Source organism: Eschrichtius robustus, chromosome 3 (genome assembly GCF_028021215.1).
Source record: "Eschrichtius robustus isolate mEscRob2 chromosome 3, mEscRob2.pri, whole genome shotgun sequence".
NCBI classification, from domain to species: Eukaryota; Metazoa; Chordata; class Mammalia; order Artiodactyla; family Eschrichtiidae; genus Eschrichtius; species Eschrichtius robustus.
The window spans coordinates 122,137,305-122,162,322 of record NC_090826.1 but is presented as its reverse complement, the minus strand read 5'-3'; the positions used below and the strand labels follow the sequence as shown (position 1 = coordinate 122,162,322).

Sequence of the window (25,018 nt, the reverse complement as noted above, 5' to 3'; positions counted from 1 at the left end):
AATCCTCCGCTTTCTTCAGACGGAAAAATCGAGAGTAAGATCCTGGGATGATTACATGCAGTGATGTACCTGATAACTCTTGTTTCAAATATTGATCTGGAAGAAGAAAGCGAAAATGAGAGAGACGGAGGGAGGGAGGGAGAGAGAGAGAGAGAGAAAGCGTGCATGCGTGTGCGTGTGTGTAAGTCTCTGGTGTGTCGCCCATCCTTTCAGCTAAGCGAGGGCCAGACCTGGACCGCGGACGAGCCTAGCGTGGGCCCCCAAATGTCTCGCAAACTCCGCCCCGGAAGGCCCGGCTCCTTGCCTGGAGGCCCCTTAACTCTAGTCCAGCGGCGCCACGCCCCTCGGGCCGCAGCTAGCTCTGCCTCCCCGCGGCCCCGCCCCTCCCGCGGCCCCCGCCCCTCGCCCCCTCCCCTTAACCTAGGGCACGACACCGCGCCAATCCCCCATGTTCCTGCGAGCGGGTCTGGCCGGGCTGTCTCCGCTTCGCCACACTCTCCGGCCTGCTCTGGTCGCCGCCATGAGCACTGGCACCTTCGTCGTGTCTCAGCCGCTCAATTACCGCGGCGGGGCCCGCGTGGATCCGGTGGACGCCTCCGGCACCGAGAAGGCGTTCGAGCCAGCAACCGGTAACGGGACGGAGACCGGGGGTCAGGGCCGGGGCGGCGGGGCGGGGAACGCGGCGGAGACCGGGGTAGGGGCGAGGGTCGGGCGCGGATTGACTCCCCCGCCCCAGGGGTGAACCTAGTCTACCTCCCTGAACCTTCATGTAGTGCATTCAGCAGACGTTTACTGAGCACAGGTAAGTGACAGTGTAGAGTATAAAGTTGTATGTGTAGGCAGCTAACGGTGCTGTGCAAACTCGAAAGCATGTGGATCGGACACGAAGGGGGTCGTAGGAAACTGGACAGGCTGGTGAGTTGCTCGATGGGGTCATGGGTAGTTTTACAACAGCCTGAACAGAGTCCACAAAGCCCCAGTGGGTGAGGTGGGGTCTTCGTTAATTATTAACTTTTAAGGTTAGGACTGCAGTAATGTCTTCAACCGTGCACGTAGTAGAGGAATTCTAGAAGGACGGGGTGAAAAGAAACACTTGTGCCAAAATGGAGGAGCGCGCACAGAGGTTTCTAATTAGCGTGAATGAGTACTTTGTTGCCATCCCCTAGTGTTAAAATATTTCCGAACCTGAACCAGAACTGGGAAAGGGAAAAAAAAAAAAAAATCCTGCTTTTATCCTATGTTTAATGTGTGCCCAGAACTGTGCCAGGCCCTCAGTTTGCCCTGGGAGCTCCATAGATCACAAAGCAAATGAGGAAGAGGTTTTTTGTTTTGGTTTTGCTTTGTGTTTGTTTTGCTGGGTGTTATGGAATATTTGTGAGGAGAAAAATGTAAATGTTTGTGCAAACCAAGTGGTATGTAGCCAGAGGGATAAAACTGGATTTCAAGAGACTGGAGAATTTACATTTGACCAATTACACCAAACCACAGAGCAGAGACTTGTCAGAGCAGGAAGGGGCCCACAGACACCATCAGGCTCTTCTTTAGGTAGGAGGAAGCATCCTCTTGACCCCCACCCGCATATTGATACAAAAGAAAGAAAAATTGCTCTTTATTTTAATTGCCTACAGTGTGTGCGATCCTTAAGCACTGCCTTTACCAGTTGGCTATTCAAATTTGTAACAAATAGCAGGTTTGTGAAATCTCTGGAAAAAGCAGAGTCCCAGGTGTTCTTGTGGGAGGGGAAAAGAAAACTGCTGACTTGACATCTTAGAGAATTCTTTTTAGTAGAGTTAGTCACAACCCTTGGGATTTGGGTCTAGAAAAACTGATCATTTCATATTTTGCCCAGGATAGGGAATAAGACTGAAATAAGAAAATGAGAGACTGTTTGTCTTTTCCCCATATTTGAGAAAAAAATTTTCTTGCTTTTAGGAGTATCTTTTCTTGATATTCTGTTTATTAACCATATTCATCAAGTATCAGTATTATATGACTTGTATAGAACATAAACCAGTGATTTAAAATCAGAGTTCATAATCCAGGACACGGAGTACTTTGATTTTGTAAGACCTCTGGGATTCTCAAACATTGTTTAAGGAGCATTGTGAAATAATTGATTGGAGGTTAATGTTAGTAAACCCAAATGTAAAATAGAGGAGGGCAGGGGTTCTTACCCTGAAGTTCATGGTGTGCTAGGCAAGGGACATGTTCTCTCTATAATTCTGTGATATGGTTCAGTACATTTTTCTGGACAGAAGTCTGCAATTTTTATTAGATTCTTAAGAAGTTCAGCTGCTGGTATAAGGGTGGTCACTAAATCAAAACATACTTAAAAACAAGAAGAGGATCAATAAAAGGAAAAGTGGATACACAATACTTTATTTAAAATATGTGGCAACCAATTGAGATAACACTGACTTTCCCTGTATTTATAGGGCGAGTGATAGCTACTTTCACTTGTTCAGGAGAAAAGGAAGTAAATTTAGCTGTTCAAGATGCAAAGGCTGCCTTTAAAATATGGAGTCAAAAATCTGGCATGGAACGTTGCCGAATCCTTTTGGAGGCTGCCAGGATAATAAGGGTATGTTTTAATTTAATGTCTTCCAGAAAAGTCCTCTTGCACTGTTCTGTGAGTTCTTTATGATGATTTGCAGTTAGACCTTGATGCGCTATTAGGTGATACCTTTTTGATGAAGTAGGAAGACATTTCCATGTGCTCACCTTGGTATGTACAACAAGCTTTCCATCAGTGATTTCCTTCTGGCTCCTGGCTCCTTGTGACATCTCGCTCGGCAGGTTTTCTTTTCCTTCTTTGTTGGAGTGATAATGTATTCTTTGTAGCTTGTCTCCTTTTCATTTTACTATGTATACTTGTTTTCTTTTTACTTTTTCCTCTGATGACTCTTAAGTTCACTTTTCTTTTTCAGGTTTATTTTCTACCTTAGTTGCCTGGAAGATTTCATAGATTCATCGATGCTCCCCTCTTAAGACATAAAGTTTAGCTTTTTACAGTCTTAAAGAGCAAAAGTACTAGATTGTCATTACAGAATATTAGAAAATTCAGAGGATATACACCAAAATATAAGTCAAGGATATCTCTCAGTGTAGGCTGTGATGATTTTTTTTTCCTCATCAGTGTGTTACGTCTGAAACGGAGGGTCTGAGAGTTACCCTACTTGCAAGGTTATATGTGTATTCTGACAAGAGACATGAAGCTTTCTGGATTAGGGAAAGGGTTTATTACAGCACCCAGATGCTCTACCCACAGCAGTACTTTAGCACTAGTTTTCTGAGTCCCAGTCCCCATGGGGTGATGCCGTGAGAGGCAGATGTTAACCCTGTTGCATGCAGTGGTTGCACCGCAGGAGAGGATCCCTAAAATTATGAGACTCAGCTTATATGGGGGTTGCACATCTGCCCATTCTCTTCTCTGGAGAGAGGTTACTCATTAAACACATCTCCAGGATTAAGGGGGAAGGTGTCATTAGGTTTATTACCCTGGAATATAAGCAGATGTCTCCAGGAACAGGAAGTAGAGAGCTTTATATCTCTACATCGCTCCAGTGACCTCTGTCTTTTGGGAGACCCTGTCTCTGCCTTCTAAGGCCTTTGTTTTTCAGTCAGCTTGCCAGTGTCCTTTGCTCAGAAAGCCTGGACCATGCAGTAGTGTCAAAATATTCCTGGAGAATTTTCTCCCAACAAGGTATTTTATTTTCTGCTATTAAAATTTATTTTTTATTTGATAGATTAAAAGTGGTAACTCAAAGCTGATAATTTATTATTCTGATTTGTCTCTCACGTTTTCTTGCGCGTAAGCATTTGGGTTGTTATATCTTCTTAAGAACTGGCTCCTTTATCATTATAAAATTACGTTTTAAATCCTGAATAATACCTAACTTTTTTTTTTGCTCTGAAATGGACTATCTGATATTAATTTTCTTTTCCTTTAAACTCCCCATTCCATTTTCTTTAATATCTTATGTAATATTTTTACATATTACAGTCAAAAATATATTACTATATTTCTCTAAAGCTCTTCTCTGATGATCATACCCTGGATCTGCCTTTACCCAAAATTATTCCATAACTAAACAAATCCCACCCTCTGACCACAGCCTACAGTTATAGCTCTCAGTTGTTCCTCTTAGTGATTTTTCTAGTTAATCATGATCTGCAGTTCTTTGCCCCTTCCATTTTTAAACTATGCACAATTATCTTTTATAAGATAAAAATATTTGATATTTTCCCACATTTTTAGCATTTCTAGTGCTCTTCATTCCTTTGGGTAGGCCCAAATTTCCATCTGTTATCATATTTTTTTTCTGCTTGAAGAAATTTCTTTAGCATTTTTTATAGTGCAGGTTTGCTGGAGATGTTCTTTCAGGTTTTGTGTGTCTGAAAGTCTTTATTTTGCTTTCATTTTTAAAGGAATTCTAGGTAGATAATTCTAGGTTGACAGTTTTTTCTTTCAGTACTGTAAAGATGTTGCATCACTGTCGTCTGGCTTGTGTTGTTTCAGAAGAGAAGTCTGCTGTCATTCTTATTTTTGTTCCTCTGTTTTAATGTTTTTTCCCCCTTTGGCTGCTTTTAAGATTTTTCTTCTTATCACTAGTTCTAAGCAATTTCATTATATCTTCCTTTTTTTTTAAAACTTTATTTTATTTTTTTATGCAGCAGGTTCTTATTAGTTATCTATTTTATACATATTAGTGTATATATGTCAATCCCAGTCTCCCAGTTCATTCCACCCACCCCGCTTTCCCCCCTTGGTGTCTGTATGTTTGTTCTCTACATCTGTGTCTCTATTTCTGCCTTGCAAACTGGTTCATCTGTACCATTTTTCTAGATTCCACATATATGTGTTAATATATGATATTTATTTTTCTCTTTCTGACTTACTTCATTCTGTATGACAGTCTATGTCCATCCACATCTCTACAGTGACCCAATTTCATTCCTTTTTATGGCTGAGTAATAGTCCACTGTATATATGTACTACATCTTCTTTATCCATTCATCTGTCGATGGGCATTTAGGTTGCTTCCATGACCTGGCTATTGTAAACAGTGCTGCGACGAACATTGGGGTGCATCATTATGGCTTTTGATGCAGTTTTCTTTATATTTCTTTTGTTTGGAGTTTATTGATCTTGAATCTGTACACTTACAGTTTAGTTAAATTTGAAAAAATATTGGCTATTATTTCTTCAGATTTTTTTTTTCTGCCCCCTTTTATATCTCCTCTTCTTCAGAGCCTCCAATTACACATATGTTGGGCTGCTTGAAACTATTCTACAGCTCACTGATGCTCTGTTCATTTTTTCCCCAGTTTTTTTCCTCTGTGTGTTTTATTTTGGGTAACTTCCATTGTTATGCCTAAAGTTCATCTATCTTTTCTTCTGTAGTGTCTAATCTGCTATTAATCCCATCCAGTGTATTTTTCATCTCTAGAAGTTCAACATGAGTCTTTTTTGTTGTTGTTCCACATTGCTCCCTAACATGCTCATGTTTTCCTCTGCCTTCTTGAGCACATGGAATACAGTTATAATAACATTTAATATCCCTGTCTACTAATTCTGTCATCTCTCAATTCTGGTTCTGTTTCTATTGATTGTTTTTTTTCCTCCTGGTTAGGTGTTATATAACATTCCTACATTTTGCATGTCTGGTAATTTATTACCAGTAGACATTGTGAATTGGATGTTGTTGGATGCCGAATATTCTTGTACTTTAAAAAATATTAATGAACTTTGTTCTGGGACACAGTGAAGTTACTTGGAATCAATTTGATCCTTGCAAGGCTTGCTTCTATGCTTTGTTAGGTATGACCAGAGCAGCTAATTTTACCCCACTACTGAATACCCTCTTGAATACCTAGCTTGATGCTCTGTGTATTAGTGAGGTTTTCCTCACTGTGGCTTTTGGGAACATGAACTATTCCTGGCCCTGTGTGAGTTTTGGGGATTTTTTTCACCTTCTTGGTTAGTTTTTTTCCTGGCCTTGGGTAGTGTCCTCACAACTGACCAGTTCTCAGATGAAGACTTAAGGGGGATCTCTGGGGTTCTCCTGTGCAGCTCTCTTCTGTCCCATACTCAGCCTGCAGACTGTAGCCATCACATACTCCCTGAACTCCCAACCTGTTTCCTCAACTCAGAGTATCTGTTGGGCCCCACCTAAGTTCCTCCTCCCTGCTCTGTGATGAACTGTTTCCAGGCAGTAGGCAAGAATACGTGTAGGGCTCACCTCATTTGTTTCTCTCTCAGGGATCACTGTCTTGAGCTGTCTGTCCAGTGTCTGAAAATTGTCGTTTCACGTATTTTACCTGGTCTTTTTAGTTGCTTAAGGTGGAGGCTAAATCTGGTCCCTGTAACTCCACCTTAGCTGGAAGCCCATTGACTCCTAGTGAAGTGAATGGTTTTTGGCATATTTATTGGTCTTATGTTTCCTTTTTCATTTTGAATCTTTTGATGCTTTTTATCATATTATGAAGATCTTAATGGTAGGCCCCAATCATTTCTTAGTTGGAGTGTTCTTATGAAAGTAGCTATCGTTTGGCTTTAAAAGGAGAGAGAAAATGTGTTTTAAAACTATGATAACACATTTACATATAAAAAGATTATGTATATAGATTATGCACTTGCCTTCAGCGACTGCTGTGCTCAGCTCTGCCTCTTAAAGCAAGCAGGGGCTCAGGCTTGTCAGGGTTTAGTGGGCATGTCTTTGCTCAGGTGGTTCTCTTATAAAAGCTAAACACTGAGCTTGCTGGGGGGTTTGAAGTGAAGGAGAGAGGCGAATCTCCTGCCCTTTGCTTCTTCTCTTTCATCCCAGAGGACCCCTGGTCAGGTCACATGTGAAGCAGGGTGGTGGAGAGGATGACAGGGGTATATAGGAAGTACATGTTTCCCAAGAAATTCTTACAGCAGTACATTGTCATGGTGGACAGTTTTGTTTTGTGATGGCTCTTGTACTAGTAGGGGCAGGAAACGTATATTGTTTTCCCCTTCTTCCTCTGCTCTCCTTATTCTGGGAGGGAAAGCGAATACCGTTTCCCTGAAAGCAATGTTAAGTATCAGTAGAGATCCACTTGGACTCTTTGATAGTTTTCGTCAGGGACTTTTTTTGATGATCCTTGAAGGTATGTTAAAAGATCTCATAATGGCTTTTTATTTTATTTTTTTTATCTTTGGCTGCGTTGAGTCTTCATTGCTGTGCGCGGGCTTTCTCTAGTTGTGGTGAGCGGGGGCTACTCTTTGTTGCAGTGCATGGGCTTCTCATTGAGGTGGCTTCTCTTGTTGTGGAGCATGGACTCTAGGTGCACGGGCTTCAGTAGCTGTGGCACGTGGGCTCGGTAGTTGTCACTCATGGGCTTAGTTGCTCTGCGGCATGTGGGATCTTCCCGGACCAGGGCTCGGACCCGTGTCCCCTGCATTGGCAGGCAGATTCTTAACCACTGAACCACCAGGGAAGTCCCTCATAATGGCTTTTTAGAAATAACCTTTTTTGTGAGGGTAGAGAATGCTGGAATAAGACAAGAAAAATCTCAAAAGGCCAGCCAATAAATTGAATTTTCTCTTTGAGTTCAAACCTTGAAACAGTCCTCAAAGCTAATTTGCCTGTCCATTGTTTACCAAAAAAAAAAAAATAATAATAATAATAAAGCTTCCTTTCTTAGTAAATATTCCAAGGCTTTTCAGTGATTAGCACAGATTACTTCCTGTCTGTCCACTCTTGTATTAATTTGGAAGACAACAGCATTTCACTTTTGCCAGTTTAATATTTCTTCATGTGTTTGAAGTGTAATATACTGATTCATCAGTGTATTCATGCTGATTAGTGAACCAGTACCTACTTCCTCTTTAGGGACTAGTTGCCCTCTTGCATTCTAGAAATGTAGTTTAAGTCACTTATGGTTGATGGTGCCTTTTGAAAATGTGTTTCACGTTGATCATACTCAACAGATCCAAGAAGGGGAATAACTTACACCTAGTTAAAGAACTGTTACATCAGAACTGATGCTTGTTGTCCTCCTAGGTACCCTCTTTCCAGTATCAGTAACTGGGAAGCAAGTTAATTGTTAAAAAGCCGTTTTGGTGAGTATAGAATCAGAGAAAGAGAAGGTAAATTGCTGGTTTAAAAGGCAATTTAATTTAGACTGTGTTGAATGTAAACAAATTATCCTTTCTGAAGGAACATGTCTATTCAGTAATTGCAGAATTTATTTAGAAGTTACTAACTTCCTTTTTTATGTTTTTTGTTTTTTGATTTTGTTTTTTTTTTTTGTTTTTTGGCCGTGAGGCATGTGGGATCTTAGCTCCCTGACCAGGGATCAAACCCGCACCCCCTGCATTGGAAGGCAAAATCTTAACCACTGGACCACCAGGGAAGTCCCACTAAGTGAGACTCCTTGAAGTGAGCTCCCTGAAGGCAGAGACTGGATCTATCCTTTTTTTCTTAGGTAGTCACTCCACTTGTTACATTCCATTTGTTACTATCTCCACTTCACTTAGTTGTTGTTCTGGGGTTTTATCCTGTTCCTTCATCTGGAACATATTTCTCTGCCATCTCATTTTGTCTAACTTTCTGTGTTTGTGGTCTCTGTTCTGCAGGCTTCAGGGTCGTAGTTACTCTTGCTTCTGGTGTTGTCCCCTCGTGTAGGAGGCTGGTCTAGAGGCTTGTGCAGGCTTCCTGGTGGGAGGGACTGGAGCCTGCCCACTGGTGGGTGGATCTGGGCTTTGTCCCTCTAGTGGGCAGGGCCATGTCAAGGGGTGTGTTTCGAGGTCGTTGTGGGCTCAGGAAGACTTTAGGTAGCCTGTCTGCTGATGTGTGGGGCTGTGTGCCCACCCTGTTGGTTGTTTTGCCTGAGGCATCCCAGCACTGGAGTCTATAGGCTGTTGGGTGGGGCCAGGTCTTGGTGTCAGAATGGCAGCCTCCAGGAGAGTTCATGCCAATGAGCACTCCCCAGTACCTCTGCCACTAGTGTCCTTGTCCCCACAGTGAGCCACAGCCACCCTCCGCCTCCCCAGGAGACCCTCCAAGACCGGCAGGTAGGTCTGGCCCAGGCTCCTATGAAGTGTCGGCTTTTTCCCTGGGTCCTGGTGTGCATGAGACCTTGCGTGTGCCCTCCAAGAGTGGAGTTTCTATTTCTCCCAGTCCTGTGGAGTTCCCGCAATCAAGCCCCACTGGTATTCAAAGCCAAGTGCTCTGGGAGCTCCTCCTCCCGATGCCAGACCTCCAGGCTGAGGAGCCTGACATGGGGCTCAGAACTCTCCTCTGGGAGAACCTCTGCAATACAATTATCTTCCAGTTTGTGGGTCTCCCACCTGGCGGGTGTGAGATTTGATTAGATTGCGAATGCCCCCCTCCTACCATCTTATTGTGGCTTCTTCTTTGTCTTTGGATGTAGGATATCTTTTTTGGTAGGTTCCAGTCTTTTTTGTCCATGGTTATTCAGTAGTTAGTTGTGATTTTGGTGTTTTCATGAGAGGAGGTGAGCTCAAGTCCTTCTACTCTGCCATCTTGTCTGGAATTCGACAAATATGGAATGAATGAATCAAAGCACTTTATACCTCTGGTCTTTGTAGAAACAGAACATGTCCAAATATCATTATCATACTGTCCTTTCATGTATTTTATACTGATTTTCATATTCCTCCTTCCATCTTTTCTGAGATTTGTAGTCAATCTTTTTTTTTTTTTTTTTAAATTATTTATTTATTAATTTATTTATTTTTGGCTGTGTTGGGTCTTCGTTTCTGTGCGAGGGCTTCCTCTAGTTGCGGCAAACGGGGGCCACTCTTCATCGCGGTGCGCGGGCCTCTTCACTATCGCGGCCTCTCTTGTTGCGGAGCACAGGCTCCAGACGCGCAGGCTCAGTAGTTGTGGCTCACGGGCCTAGTTGCTCCGCGGCATGTGGGATCCTCCCAGACCAGGGCTCGAACCCGTGTCCCCTGCATTGGCAGGCGGATTCTCAACCACTGCACCACCAGGGAAGCCCTGTACTCAATCTTGATTGAGTTTGTGTTAATTAGATGCTTGTGTTAATTTCTGTTGCCATTGCATTTTGCTTCTGGTAAGCCTTACTGATTATCAGTTTTAGTAAGAGAATGCATCTTCTTGTCAATTATTTGATTCATCTTTTATGTATGTTTAGATTTTGACCACAATGTTTATTTTAAATTGGATCCATAATAGCAAATGTCTATTTCTTACATATTCAATTTTTTGATCTCCTTTAGGGGCATTATTTAGCTTTTCTTTTTAGGTCTAATTTCCCAAACTTTTTCCTTCATCCCTGGACTGTCTTACCTCTAAGTTGTATAAACTACATCTGGAAACAGTATTAGAAAAGAGAATTGATGAGTACTAAGCATTAGAAAATAATTGTCTTGTGATTATCTTATGATTTTAACATGCTGCATTTCTTTGGGTGAATTAAAGCCATGTGTATATAACCTTTTAAATGTCGATTGTGTGTTTGGCTATTTTGTACAGTTTTCCTAAGGACTGTTTGCTCTTACTCTATACATGCAAACACATGCACACATATCTATACATATGTATACAGATGTACGTATATAATATTTATTTCTCAAAACATTCCTTTTCTAATGGATCTTGAAATGAGGTGTTGGTCTTGTATCTGTGACAGTTACTTGATGGGGAGAACAGGGTACTGTTTAGCAATAAGTTTTATTTCTCTTCCAAATGTCACACTGCCATTCCTTCTGTTTTCATTGAAAGTGAAAGCTGTTTCTATTTTTAAAAGTTGGGCAATGTATTCTGGTTTGATTGTTGAATGTGTTGAGGTGTATGGTAATTTGTCTTAAATCTGGTCTTCTATTTCACCCAAAGGATCGGAAGGATGAAATCGCCACTGTGGAGACCATCAACAACGGCAAGTCCATCTTTGAGGCCCACTGGGACATTGACACTTCCTGGCAGTGCCTGGAGTACTATGCAGGCTTAGCGGGATCCATGGCCGGTAAGCCCTCACCTAGCCTTCAGTGACCAGCTGACAAGGAGGCAGGAGAGCAGAGCCTGGGGGCGTAGGGTACAGACTTTGGAATTAAGACAGGCCTGGGTTAAAATCCTGGGCTTATCACTCTCTACTTTGGTGACATTGAGAACTACTTTATCTTTCTTTATTTAAACTGGAGATGGTAATCTCTATCTTCTTGGTTATTATAAGGATTAAATGAGATGATGTATGTAAAGCACCTAGCCTCATACCTGAGCTGTAGAACAGGTTGTGGAAAAACCAGTTCTTGCGAGAGTCAGTAAGTACATCACATTTATTAGTTTTACCTACTTAGCAAAAAATTTTCTTTGTCTAGGAAGTGTACATCAGTTTACATGTCGGCTGGTTTAGCAGGGCCCAGGAGGGCTGTGGGGAGCCAGAAGTCTGAGGTTTCAGGGTCCTCAGACTCTTCAGCTGCTGAGTCTTTCCCCATTTCTGTTTCATTTCATCTAAGTTATGTAGTGGATGCTTGGTTAATTTTTAGAGGGTTATATTGAGTTGAACGAACATGGTTTTGAAGGATAGAAAGGACTATTTATGTGAAGAGAACATGCAGAAGCAGTGTAAGAATGACTAGAATGAACAAAAGAACAGAGGTGGGGTGAGCCCAGTGGCTGGGGCCTGGGAGGGGGCTGGTCTGACAAGTCCAGAGTGAGTCCAGGTGCTGGTGGAGTCTTGGGACAAGTGGTACTGCACTCTCCTTTACCCTCTTTTTCCCCTTAGGCGAACACATCCAGCTCCCCGGCGGATCCTTTGGTTACACCAGAAGGGAACCACTAGGGGTGTGTGTCGGAATAGGAGCGTGGAACTACCCCTTTCAGATCGCCTGCTGGAAGTCGGCTCCAGCTCTGGCTTGTGGTAAGAATGAATTATTCCTCTACCTGTGAGCCACCCTTTCTCCCAGGACACGGTTTCACCCCTGCCCTGCCCGTTACGGAGCTTTGAGGTTATACACACAGATCGTGTCTACATTATTCCCATTTTTTGTTTAATTTATTTTTGTTTATGGGAAGGAAGAAAGTTAATTTTGGTCTTGGAGGTCTTTTTTTTTTTAAACTGTCAAATGAATTAGATTTGTGCTACTTGTAAGTTCTCTTCCTTTATGGACAAGAATTCTGGGCATGAATTTCTGTGTAGGGGATAGCACTTAGGAGTTTTGACTTCATTTAGGAAGCAGAAGATAAACTTCCTCCTTCATTTGTGTCTTAAAAGAAGTGATAAACAAGGCTTCCATCGGAGAAGCTTTGGCTGATTAACAAAAAGTTTTCTCATGCTATTTAAAGAGAAGAATCTGTCGGAAAAGAAGACATTGTACCTTAGAAAAACTGTCAGGTTAAAAAAGCTTTACTGTTAGGACACTGTATTGAAATGCAGCTTTTTTCTTTTTGCCGCTTCACATTCTTTTTGCACATTTCTCTGTGATAGAGGAGAAATAGAATTAAGTTATTAGCTTTGGGTACTTGCATCAAATTAATTAACCTTTCTGGTCTTCAGTTTCAACTCTTATAAAATGGGTCTGATCATACTTACTTCTTACCACTGTTACAAATGTTAAATGAGATTAATATATGCAAAAAGGCCTAGATATGCAAGTATAAGGTATTATTGGCTGAGACACTGCAAGTGTGTGGCTTGGGGTCTGTTTAATGAGAGAAACCAAAGGGGGGGAGAGCAAGATATATTTACTTATTAATAACATTTTTGACCTAGAATTTGATGGGGAACAGGAAACAATTGGAGGGGCTTCCCTGGTGGTGCAGTGGTTAAGAATCCAGCTGCCAATGCAGGGGGAACACGGGTTTGAGCTCTGGTCCGGGAAGATCCCACAGGCCACAGAGCAACGAAGACCATGTGCCACAGCTACTGAACCTGTGGGCCTAGAGCCCGTGCTCCGCGACAAGAGAAGCCACTGCAATGAGAAGCCTGCACACTGCAACAAAGAGTAGCCCCCACTCACCGCAACTAGAGAAAGCCCGCATGCAGCAATGAAGACCCAACACAGCCAAAAATAAATAAATAAATAAATAAATAAATAAACAAACAAACAAACTAATTAATTAACTTTTTAAAAAAGGAAACAATTGGAGTTGTTCTTGATGTGTCTTCTTGTCCTGTCTTCAAGGGATCCTCAGTCTTAAAAGTCTTCCTGTGTTTGTGTCTCGGTAATGCAGGTAATGCCATGGTCTTTAAACCTTCTCCCTTCACACCTGTGTCCACACTGCTGCTGGCTGAAGTCTATACTGAGGCCGGCGTGCCTCCTGGGCTCTTCAACGTGGTGCAAGGAGGGGCTGCCACAGGCCAGTTTCTGTGTCAGCATCGCGATGTGGCCAAAGTCTCCTTCACTGGAAGTGTGCCCACTGGCTCAAAGGTGAAGACAAGACCAGTATAGGAGAACATAAATGGCATGTAGATCCGGCTGTGTCAAGCCTCCCCAGAATATACGTTGGAGGCTTATCCTCTGATTTTACCCAGCTTGTATTGGCAGGGAGGCTGTAGGTATTATTGGGCAGAGGTCTGAAGTGTGCTTTAAAAGTGTGAAGGATAATTAGAACAGCCCACTGGTGTTAGGCTCATTGGGGATGGGAGTCATCTTCTCCTGCCTGTGTCTGAGAGGACAGGCCCTGAGCTGCCACTTGTATTGTTTGGTGACTTACCTCATCTATAGCAGCCACCTCGGAAGAAAGGTATTTTCTCAGTTTATTTCAGATTCATTGTTTTGACCTTAGTTTGTGCTCTGAACTCTGTCCGCCTTGAACATAGTAACAGCAATACAAAAGAGTTTCTGCCCATGACAGTCAGGGGAATTGACAGTATTTTTTAAATGAACTCCCTATTCAGACTATCAAGTGCAATTCTGTGGATTCTCTTCAGTGTTCTGGAAAATAATATTTCAAGTAGACAGAGGACAAAGTATACTGAGAACAAGGCTGCAGGTCATGCATGGTTCAAGATGACTTTGGAGGGTCAGGATCTTGTTAACGTAGCATGTAATCTCATTGGTGTTAGACTTCTGAATGCTTTTGTTCTTGTTCTGTAAGATCATGGAGATGTCAGCTAAAGGAATTAAACCTGTTACCTTGGAACTTGGAGGCAAGTCTCCACTGATCATCTTCTCAGATTGTGATATGAAGAATGCTGTGAAGGGGGCACTGATGGCCAACTTCCTCACGCAAGGCGAGGTGTGTACCTGACCCAGGAAGAGGTTTAACGGGAATCTCCACCCCTTCATCTCACAGCGTGTTTTAAAGCTTGTTATTTTGAAATAATTTCAGACTTACAGAAAAGTTGCACAAACAGTACAAAGAATTCCAATCTATCTTTGAACCAGGTCCCTCAGTGTTAACATTTTATCACATTTACCATTCTGTTGGTATGTCTATACCTACGTATGCATATTATTATTTTTTTTTTTTCTGATCTGTTTGAAAGTTGCCGACAGAAGATCCCTAACCTCTACAGTCCTATGTGTATTTCCTAAAAACAAGTGCATTCTCTTAAATAAGCACAAAATACTTAGTAAAATATATAACTTGTTATTAATGTAGTACTATTACTCAATCTATAGCCCTTATTCAGATTTCTCCATTTGTTTGACTAATGTCCTTTTAGAAACAATTTTTTTTTTGCTGGTCCAAGATCTAATCCAGGAAGGTGTATTGCATTTACTTGTTGTGTCTCTTTAATCTTACTTAATCTGGAACAGTTCTAAAGTCATTCTTATCTTTCAGGACCTTGCCATTTTTGAAGAATACAGGCCATTTATTTTGTGGAATGTCCCTCATTTTGGGTCTGTCTAGGTTTTGTTTGTTTTTTTTTAATTGGATTCAGGTTGTGCATTTTTGGCAAAACACCACAAAAATGATGTTTTATATTTCACAGTGGTGTTGCTGACTTTGATCACTTGCTTAAGGTGGGTCTTTACAGTAAAGTTACTGTTTTTTCCTTTGTGGTTAATAAGTATATTGTAGGAGATAAAGTGAGACTATCTTGTTCCTTATCAAACTTTAACCTACTAGTGTTAGCACCCTTTGTTGATGTTTGCTGGAAACATTTTTTTCTGGTGGTCACCAAGTGGTGTATTTCCAATTCTGTTACTCCTTCTACCTTTATATAGTTCACTGTCTATTACAAGAAAGAACTTTTTTCCCTTTTCCTTAGTTTGTTTTTCATTCATTTTATCAGCATGGACCCATGGCTTCTTATCTCATTCTACAAGTTATAACCCATTGCTAGTATTATTTATTTTGATGCTCAAATAATTGCAGATTCATGTAGTGGGAGCCTCTTTCTGTGACTTTTTGATATGTTCTCATTATTCTTTGAGCACTTCTTTACTTCCTGGCACAGCAGGGGGTTCTAGACACATCTTGTGCTTTCTCTGGTGGAGCTCTGTAATGAGCCATTTCTCTAAGGAGGCTTGGTTCCATTTAGTGGTACATGGTATTTAGAAACCAAGATCTGGGTGCCAGGTGTACTCGTTTCTACTGGAGTATCATTGCTCCTATGTCTTCTCAGAGGCCAGAGCCAGGAAATGTATATTTGGCATATGTGTATGTATGCACAGACACATGTATTTATGTATCCATCTATATTAATAACTACAAGTTTATACAGATATTTCCAATCATTCCAACGCTGCAAGGTTTATTTTAGCCTCCTCCCTTTCATATTTATAATTTCCTTCTCTGACAGTGATGAGACATTTAGCTTCCATTACTCACAATATATGTAGTTACTCCATCCTAGAATATGTTTATAATAGTTTCAGATTTGTGAAAGTACACTACTGTGAAAAATAAACCTTCTAACTAGAGTGCAACATTTTTTTTTTTTACAGCCCTTTTTGTCTTTAGCCTGGGGTACAGTTAAAATTCTGTGTTCAGAAGTGAATGAGTCAGTTCTTCCTTCACCACCCCCTTCAGTATGGTTATGATATTCATTTTAAATAATGAGTTTGTTCGTTTCTGTTTGTATTTCATTTGGGGTTTATTTTCACCCATCCTTGCTTCAGGCGAAATACTAACATGGTTCTAAATGTCAGAATTTTACCAAAAAAGCAAACAGAAATGGCATTCCTCCTATATCCCTTCTACCCACTCCCGTTCCCTCCTTCTTCCAATCCATCCCTATCCAGCCAAATCTGTTTCTCATTTTTCCTTCCTATTTCTTTTTACACAAATGACCAGGTACTTGTATATTTCTTATTTTCTCTTCTTTCCTCAACACAAAAGATAACTAGTAGTAACCAGTAACTAATAGTAACTAATTAGTAGTAACTAGTAACTAATAATAGCTAATAGTAACTCTAAGATATTAGAGTTACTGTTTTGCTTTTTGCTTTTTTCACCTGGAAATCACTTCATTTCATAGAAATCTTCTTTCTTCTTTATAGCTGTGTAGTATAATTCCTTATATAGCTGTTAGTTTATAGTTTATTCAACTACTCTCTTTTGGATGGGCATTTAGTTTCCAGTATTTTGTGATTACAAACAGTTCTGCAGTGAATAACCTCGTGCACGTGTGTGTTCATATTGTTGGAGATATATTTTCAGAGTAAATTCCTAGAAGTGGTAAATGTATATGTAATTTTTTGTGCCTATTTTTTTGTGGTAAAATATATATAATATAAAATTGACCATGTTAATCATTTTTGAGTGTACAGTCCAGTGGCATTAAGTACATTCACATTGTTGTGCAGCCATCACCACCATCCACCTCTAGAACTCTTTTCATCTTACAAGACTGAAACTCTACACATTAAACAATAACTTCATAAATCCTTTTCTTCCCAGTCCCTGGTAACCACTATTCTACTTTCTATCTATATGGATTTGACTATTCTAGGTATCTCATATAAGTGGAATCAAACAGTATTAGTCCTTTTGTGTCTGGCTTATTTCACTTAACTTAAGGTCTTTAAGGTTCATCTATGTTGTAGCATGTGTCAGATTTTTCTTCCCTTTCAAGATTGCGTAGTATCCCGTTGTATATGTATGCCACATTTTCTTTATCCATTCATCTACTGGTGGACATTTAGGTTATTGCTACCTTTGGCTATTGTGACTAGTACTGCTGTGAACATTGATGTACAAATATCTATTCAAGTCCCCGCTTTCACTTCTTTTGGGTACGTACCCAGAAGTGGAATTTCTAGATCATATAGTAATTCTGTGTTTAATTTTTCAAGAAATTGCCATACTGTTTTCTACAGCAGCTGCACCATTTTATGTTCTCACCAACAATGCACAAAGGCTCTAATTTCTCCACATCCTTGCCAGTACTTGTTATTTTCTGGTTTTTTTGGTCGCAGCCATCAGAGTAGATGTGAAGTAGTATCTCACTGTAGGTTTTTATTTGTATTTCCCTTATCATTAGTGATGTTGAGTGCATATATAATTTTATAAGATAATGCCATATTCCCCTCCAAATGGGTTGGACCAACTTGCATTCCTACCAACAATATATGTGTGCCTATTTCCTCACGAGGTAAGAGGTGATATTTCATTGTAGTTTTAATTTCAATTCTCTAATTATGAATGAGATTGAACGTCTTTTCTAGGCTTAAGGACCATTTATATGTGTGTGTGTGAATTGTGCATAACTTTTATCCAATTTTATATTGAACATCTAGTCATTTCCTTCAATTCTTTTTGTAGAGATTTTTTTTCTTATTCACACATAGTAAAGTTCACTTTTTTTCTTTTTGGCCATGCTACAACGCTTGCAGAATCTTAGTTCCCCAACCAGGGATCAAACCTGGGCCCTTGGCAGTGAAAGTGCCAAGTCCTAACCACTGGGCTGCCAGGGAATTCCCAAGTTTCACTTTTTTTGGTGTGTTATACTATTTTGATTTTCCCTCAGTTTTTATAAGTTATTTAGATATTGGTGATAGTACCCTTTATCTGTGATGTATGTTGTAAATGCTTTCTTCCAGTTTGTTGTCTTGGCTTTGTTTAGGATGTTTTTGCCATGCAAAAGATTATTAATTTTATGTAGTCAAATTTATCATTCTTTTCTTTCATTGCATCTGGATTTTGAGTACTAGTTAGAAAACCTTTTCCTGCACCTAAGTTATAGAAGAATTCACCTATATTTTCTCTCAGTAATTGTTTTTTTATTCTATATTTAGATTCCTTATACATTTGGGGGTTACTCCTGTGTACAGTATGAGATTGTATCTTATTTTCCACATGGCTAACCAGTGGAACCATTTGTTACTAATTCATCTTTAGTCTAGTGGTTTTAGATTCCACCTTTATCATAAACTAAATTTCCTTGAGTACTTGGATCTATTTTTGGACTTTCTTTTCTATTCTACTGTTCTGATAGCATTTGAGTAGTATTTATGTTCATGTCTGTGGGAGGGTCTAAATAGTCATTACTTGTGTATGTGGTTTTTTTTTAAATTTTGGTTGCTACGTGCGGGCTTTCTCTAGTTGCAGCGAGCAGGGACTATTCATAGCGCTGTGTGGGCTTCTCATTGTGGTGGCTTCTCTTGTTGCGGAGCACGGGCTCTAGGCGCACACGGCCTTCAGTAGTTGTGGCTCGCAGGCTCTAGAGTGCAGGCTCACTAGTTGTGACGCATGGGCTTAGTTGCTCTGTGGCACGTGGGATCTTCCCGGACCAGGGATCGAACCCATGTCCCCTGCATTGGCAGGAGGATTCTTAACCACTGCACCACCAGGGAAGTCCCATTACTTGTGTTTTTAGAGACAAACATTGACTCTGCACCGCCCTAGGTTTTTATTAGACTCAAGACCTCAGTTCTTGTTCTATTTTTACTCTTCAGTCCCTTCCACTCTTACCTCCTGCTCTCAAAATATACAGCCAAATTGAGCATCTGAGATGAGGAAATAGGAGAAGTCCTATGGGTCATATGGATCTATTAATTGTTTTAAGGAAATTTAAACAAAAACAAAGGCATAACTTTTATCTCAAAGGGCAGAGAGTTTGTGTGTGGGGTAGTATGTCCACAATTACATGTGTGATACAATTCAGTATGGTGATAATTTTTAGGAATGGAACTAACCTTTAAAGAAAGTATACTGTCTCTTTTAAATTTCAAGCTGTTGGACTTTTTTTCCTTTTCCTTTTTTCCCCCCTCATCTACATATAAATTTTTATGTGTCTGTCCTTTAGGTTTGTTGTAATGGTACAAGGGTATTTGTGCAAAAGGAAATTCTTGATCAATTTACAGAGGAAGTGGTGAAACAGACCCAAAGGATAAAAATTGGAGATCCCCTCCTGGAAGATACAAGGATGGGTCCCCTGATCAACCGACCACATCTGGAGCGAGTCCTTGGGTTTGTTAAAGTGGCAAAGGAGCAGGTGAGAAACAAGTGGAGGTGAGATGAGAGGAGGGGGAGGGGTAGTTACTCCTAGGTTACTTGCTCTATGCTTCTTTCCTATGGTCATATCCATTTGGGAGCTGTATTCTGCGTTGTACTTGCCGTGGAGTGACTAAGTATGCATTTGTTCAGGACACAAGTGGCATTTCAGGAATGCGTACTGGGGTTTTATGTTTAACATAAAATATGCGTTCTTTTTTCTTTTTTGGCAGGGTGCTAAAGTATTATGTGGTGGAGACCTCTACGTACCTGAAGATCCCAAATTAAAGGATGGGTATTACATGAGACCTTGTGTGTTAGGTATGTTTGCTCTTCTTGTTTGCTTTTAAACAGTTTGAATTAAATGTCAGATAGACGAGAATATTTATAAACTGTGTATATGGTGTAAGGCAAGGGTTGGCAACTGTGTGTCCCTGCTACTCAGATTTAAGGAGTAGTTCTCCCTTACCTTGGAAGCCTCATGTGTGCCCCTCCTCTTCTTGGACAATGATATCAGTTACCTGGGACTTAACTGGGTGTACAGCTGTTGTTCTAGAATCAAGGCACTCCAAAGAAATTAAAGGGCATGTTTGTTAAAAATTCAGTGATGGATTTCTTTTCTCAAGAAAGTTGGTAAAGAATGTGCTTTTCTTTGAACTTTAGATCATCAATATAATAAAACCAATTTGTTGGACAATGTATTAATATTTTCAAAAATTATATGATATAATAATTTTAGCACTTCCTTTCAATCTGAAAAATCTCCTGGTTTGGACAGTCAAGTATGTGGTCATCCTACTGTCCCCACACCCACCTCCTTCCCTTCTACTGGGGGTGACACTGTTCTAGATGTTGTTGTTGTCATTTACTTTTCTCTGTCATTTTATATTGTATGTTAGTATCTCCTATAAAAATATTGCTAGTTTCCTTGACTTTAAAAAACTATATATAGATGGAATTATGTTGTATAATTCCTTTCACCTTATCCTGAAGATAGATTCAGCTGATTTTTGTCCCTGAGGTTGATAGTGGTGTCACTTTTCAACACTTGATATTTGGTGCAGTTTAACCTTTTAGCTCTTGCTAAAAAGCTAAAGATCCGCTGAGGCTTAAGGGCTGTGAATTTAGCATCCATGCATTAGCTTGTAGCTATTAAGGAAGAGGGAAAACTTACTATAGGTTTTTACGTAGAAAATACAGGTTAAGCAGTAGTGTATATGGTATTATCCCAAATCTATTAAAAATCAAATATGTGCATGGGAAAAAGAAGGAACAGAGAATATGCATCATAGTATTTTTTTTTTTAAAGGAATCAGGTTTCTGGTTTTTTTTAATAAATTTATTTTATTTATTTATTTTTGGCTGTGTTGTGTCTTCGTTGCTGCACATGGGCTTTCTCTAGTTGTGGTGAGCGGGGGCTACTCTTCGTTGTGGTGAGTGGGCTTCTCATTGCAGTGGCTTCTCTTGTGGAGCATGGGCTTTAGGTGCACGGGCTTCAGTAGTTGTGGCACGGAGGCTCAGTAGTTGTGGCTCACGGGCTCTAGAGCACAGGCTCAGTAGTTGTGGCGCACGGGCTTAGTTGCTCCGCGGCCTGTGGGATCTTCCCAGACCAGGGCTCGAACCCGTGTCCCCTGCATTGGCAGGCAGATTCTTAACCACTGTGCCACCAGGGAAGTCCGCATCATAATATTGATAGTGGATTTCTCTAGATGCTGGGATTAAAGGTGATTTTTTATTATACTTTGTGCATTTCTGAATATTACAGATTTTCTACAGAGAACATGTATTTTACAATTAGGAAAAAAAATATTTTTAAACAAACTGTGAACCTATGCAAAGGACAGGGAGCTAACTACCTTAACTTCATTCTAGTGATTCTGAAAGCCTTGTTTGTCATCTACAGCATCAATATCACTTGGAAAACTTGTTAAAAATGCAGATTTCTGGTCCCTGCCCTAGACCCCCAAATGTCACTTTCAGGGCCCAGGACCTTGAGATCTGCACGTTAATAAGTCCTCAGTTCATTTTTACGCATGTTGAAGTTTGAGAATGACTCCAGAGCCTCAATCTTTAGATTCATTTACTTGAGATTTGGGGCTAGAGTATAATGAGTGTTATATGTGGGGCAGGAACCTTTTCTTTTCTCATAACATCAACTGCCGCTTTATCCCCTCATCTCTTTTGACTCTCCAATATAGAATGAGTTGCACACAGAGCCATACTGTGTTATCAACCTGTGTAAGTAAGACAAACTGTATTCTGGGACTGTTGGGTAATGAATTGTCTTGAGTAATTTAATATTCTGGCTAACAATTTCCCTAAAAATTGTATGTGGCTTAGTAATTTTCAAAGATTTAGATTATAATAAACTATCCTTAAACACAACCTAAAATTATTTAATATACCTTTGAAGATAGTTTAGGTGTCCCCAGAGTACAGTGTAACGTACAGACGACCAGAGTGCTGTTCTTACTCTGTATGCACAAGCTCTGATTCATCTCTTATGAGATTTTAGAGTCCTCCTCTTTGTAGGTATGTGAGAAGTTGGTTTTTAGCTTTGGCTAGTGCAAAGCTGGTGTTTAAAGTAGGGTTCTCAAGCTGTATTTCTGCCTCCACATTGTTCACATGTATCACACAACCTTACAAACAACATATCTGACTCCATGCGTGGTTGCCAGCATTGAGGTGAGCTGTTCTTCAGCCAGAGTGCAGATAAAAGCACCACTGTCTTGAGGATCAGTGGAGTTCAGTATTTCACATCTAAATATATGAGCTTCTTTAGACATATATGCATATTTTAAAATGTCAAGTGTGAATTTAATCTTTTTAGGGAATTAACCACTTAAAAACTTAAGTACATTTTCATATAAAATGAACACTCCTTCAGTTATTTCTAAGTTATTTTTTTTTGCATTGTATTTTCTTTTTTAAAAATATTCTCATTCTAATCATATCAGAGTCATTAAGAAAATGTGAAAAAATATAAAAAATGTTAGTCATGTGTACATTTTAACAGAAATTGAGAGGATATATACAGTTTGTATCTTTTTCAGTGAGTGTTAATCATGAGCATTTACTTATTAAATTTTCTTCAAAAACATTACTTTTTTTTTTTTTAGTAATCATTTTAATTCATTTGGAGTGCATCCTATATACACACACACACACACACACACCCTGTTTTTTTGTTTTTTTGTTTTTTTATTTTGGCTGCGCTGAGTCTTTGTTGCCGTGCATGGGCTTCTTTAGTTGTGGCACTTGGGCTTCTGTAGTTGTGGCATGCGGCTCCAGGGCACGCAGGCTCACTAGTTGGGGCGCGTGAGCTCTCTAGTTGTGGCACGTGGGCTTAGTTGCCCTGCGGCATGTGGGATCTTAGTTCCCCAACCAGGGATCGAACCCGCGTCCTCTGCATTGGAAGGCAGATTCTTAACACTGGACCACCAGGGAAGTCTCCAAAACATTACTTTTTGAGGCTTCATAGAAATTCATCATTGGGTTGTGTACCATTCACGTGATCATCCCATCTGTTTTGGCTGTCTAGTTTGTTGCTTCTAGTTTTGACTGTCACAGGAATGTTGTGATGGAAGTCCTTGTATGTACATCCTTGTCCACCTCCTTAGCTATTTCCTTGTGATGAATTCAAAAAAGTAGATTTAGAATGAATACAGAGGCCATGGCTCCTTAATACGTAGTGTTAAATCGTCATGCAGAAAGGATGCTCGGATTTATATTCACACTGAAAATGTCACATTGAAATTTCTCTAAAGCTGTGTATTCACTGTTTACTGTGAACAGGAAATTTTAACGTGCCAGAAATAATCATTCCTTCGCTGATGTTTGGTTTTTTAATAATGTTTGCAGCTAATTGTAGAGATGACATGACCTGTGTGAAAGAAGAGATCTTTGGACCGGTTATGTCCATTTTATCATTTGACACTGAAGCTGAGGTTCTGGAAAGAGCCAATGATACCACTTTCGGACTAGCAGCTGGTGTCTTCACCAGGTAGGTGGGGAAGGACACCGCAAATGGCTTTGAAGAAATGGGGCTGCAGTGTCTTCTTAGATATGTAATTGATCTTATTCCCTCACTGGAGTTTGCCCTCACTGCATTTTCATCAGCACTTTCTATTTGCTTCAGCTAAAGTCAAAAGATGGCAAAGTAGCATTTCACAGTTAGCCCTGAATGGCCAGAGAACCCTAGTGTTGAGTTTAAATTAGCTATTAGCTTTATTGATGAAAATTCTATCCTTTTTTCATTCATACATTGAATAAATATTTAAGTTTCTGATCTGTGTAAAGCATCATGTTAGGTGCCTATTAAAAACATGTATGTCAAGGAATTTAGAAATCCATAAGCATATAAATACTGGGCAGTATTTTTCAAAGCCATGATTTTTAGCTTTATAGTAGTCCCTAAATTAGAATGCATTGTAACACATGTGGGCCTTTTTTCTATTGTTGTGTATTTAGGGTGCTATTTCCAATTTTAACTATTGTAAGTTATGTTGGGATTAATATCTTTGTACATAAACTTTAACCACTATAAGAAAAACAAAAAGTGATTTCGGAGAAAAATTTCTTAGAAAATGCTTGCAGATTGCTTGTTTATGTACAAACTCTGATTAGTCTTTGGCAGTAGTAGGCAGTTTTCTAAGACTGTTTACACTTGGGATTATGCTATTTCTTTAGTGATACACAAGGTTATTATTTTTTGTAGTTTTGTGGTCAGGAACGTGGGATGGAAGACCCAAGTCTCCCTTGAAGACCTGATGTAATAGCTTCTTTTTGAGTTCTGAAGAAAAAAGTGAGGAGCTACTTTTTTTTTTTTTTTTAAATAGACTTTATATTTTAGAGCACTTTTAGGTTCACTGCAAAACTGAGTGGAAGTACAGAGATTTCCCAACTACCCCAGCCCCACACATGCATAGTCTCCCCCATGATCCATCCACATCCCCCACCAGAGTGGAACAGTTGTTAGAATTGATGAATCTACGTGAACACATCTTTATCACCCAAAGACTATAGTCCACGTTAGGGTTCACTCTTGGTGTGCATTCTATGGGTTTGGACAAATGTATAATAACTTGTACTCACTGTTGTAGTATCATGCAGAGTAGTTTCACTGCCCTAAAAGTCCTCTCTGAGGAGCTGCTTTTTTGTTTGCTTGTTTTGTTTTGTTTTTTTGGGCTGCGCCTCACAGCTTATGGGATCTTAGTTCCCCGACCAGGGATTGAACCCAGGCCCTTGACAGTGAAAGCACAGAGTCTTAACCACTGGACCGCCAGGGAATTCCCAGGAGCTGCTTTTTTTTTTTTTTTGGTATATATATGTATATTTTAAAATATTTATTTATTTGGTTGTGCCGGGTCTTAGTTGTGCACGTGGGCTCCTTAGTTGTGGCAGGCGGGCTCTTTAGTTGTGGCATGTGAACTCTTAGTTGCAGCATGCGTGTGGGATCTAGTTTCCTGACCAGGGATCGAACCCAGGCCCCCTGCATTGGGAGCGTGGAGTCTTAACCACTGCACCACCAGGGAAGTCCCAGGAGCTGCTTTTTATGATTTGAGGATTGAGTGGGATAAGTCTCTCCTCTTGCTTTGCTTTGCCACCAAAATACAGACAAAGGCCAGTTACAAAGGGGGGTAACTCCTTTTTTTTTTTTTTTTTTTTTAAAAAAA

The 25,018-nt window shown here is 40.2% G+C and overlaps 1 protein-coding gene across 1 annotated transcript in view; it reads left to right on the top strand.

Moving 5' to 3' along the window:
- The first annotated feature begins 323 nt into the window (after positions 1 to 323).
- Positions 324 to 25,018, top strand: part of ALDH9A1 (aldehyde dehydrogenase 9 family member A1) — a 28,474-nt gene continuing 3,779 nt past the window's right edge. Inside the window, exons 1-9 of the mRNA XM_068541181.1 lie at positions 324 to 629; positions 2,436 to 2,581; positions 10,851 to 10,980; positions 11,740 to 11,874; positions 13,188 to 13,384; positions 14,055 to 14,195; positions 19,156 to 19,344; positions 19,577 to 19,664; positions 23,205 to 23,346. Coding sequence (XP_068397282.1) covers positions 449 to 629; positions 2,436 to 2,581; positions 10,851 to 10,980; positions 11,740 to 11,874; positions 13,188 to 13,384; positions 14,055 to 14,195; positions 19,156 to 19,344; positions 19,577 to 19,664; positions 23,205 to 23,346 — 1,349 coding nt within the window. The 5' untranslated portion in view covers positions 324 to 448. The remainder of the gene's footprint in view (positions 630 to 2,435; positions 2,582 to 10,850; positions 10,981 to 11,739; positions 11,875 to 13,187; positions 13,385 to 14,054; positions 14,196 to 19,155; positions 19,345 to 19,576; positions 19,665 to 23,204; positions 23,347 to 25,018) is intronic.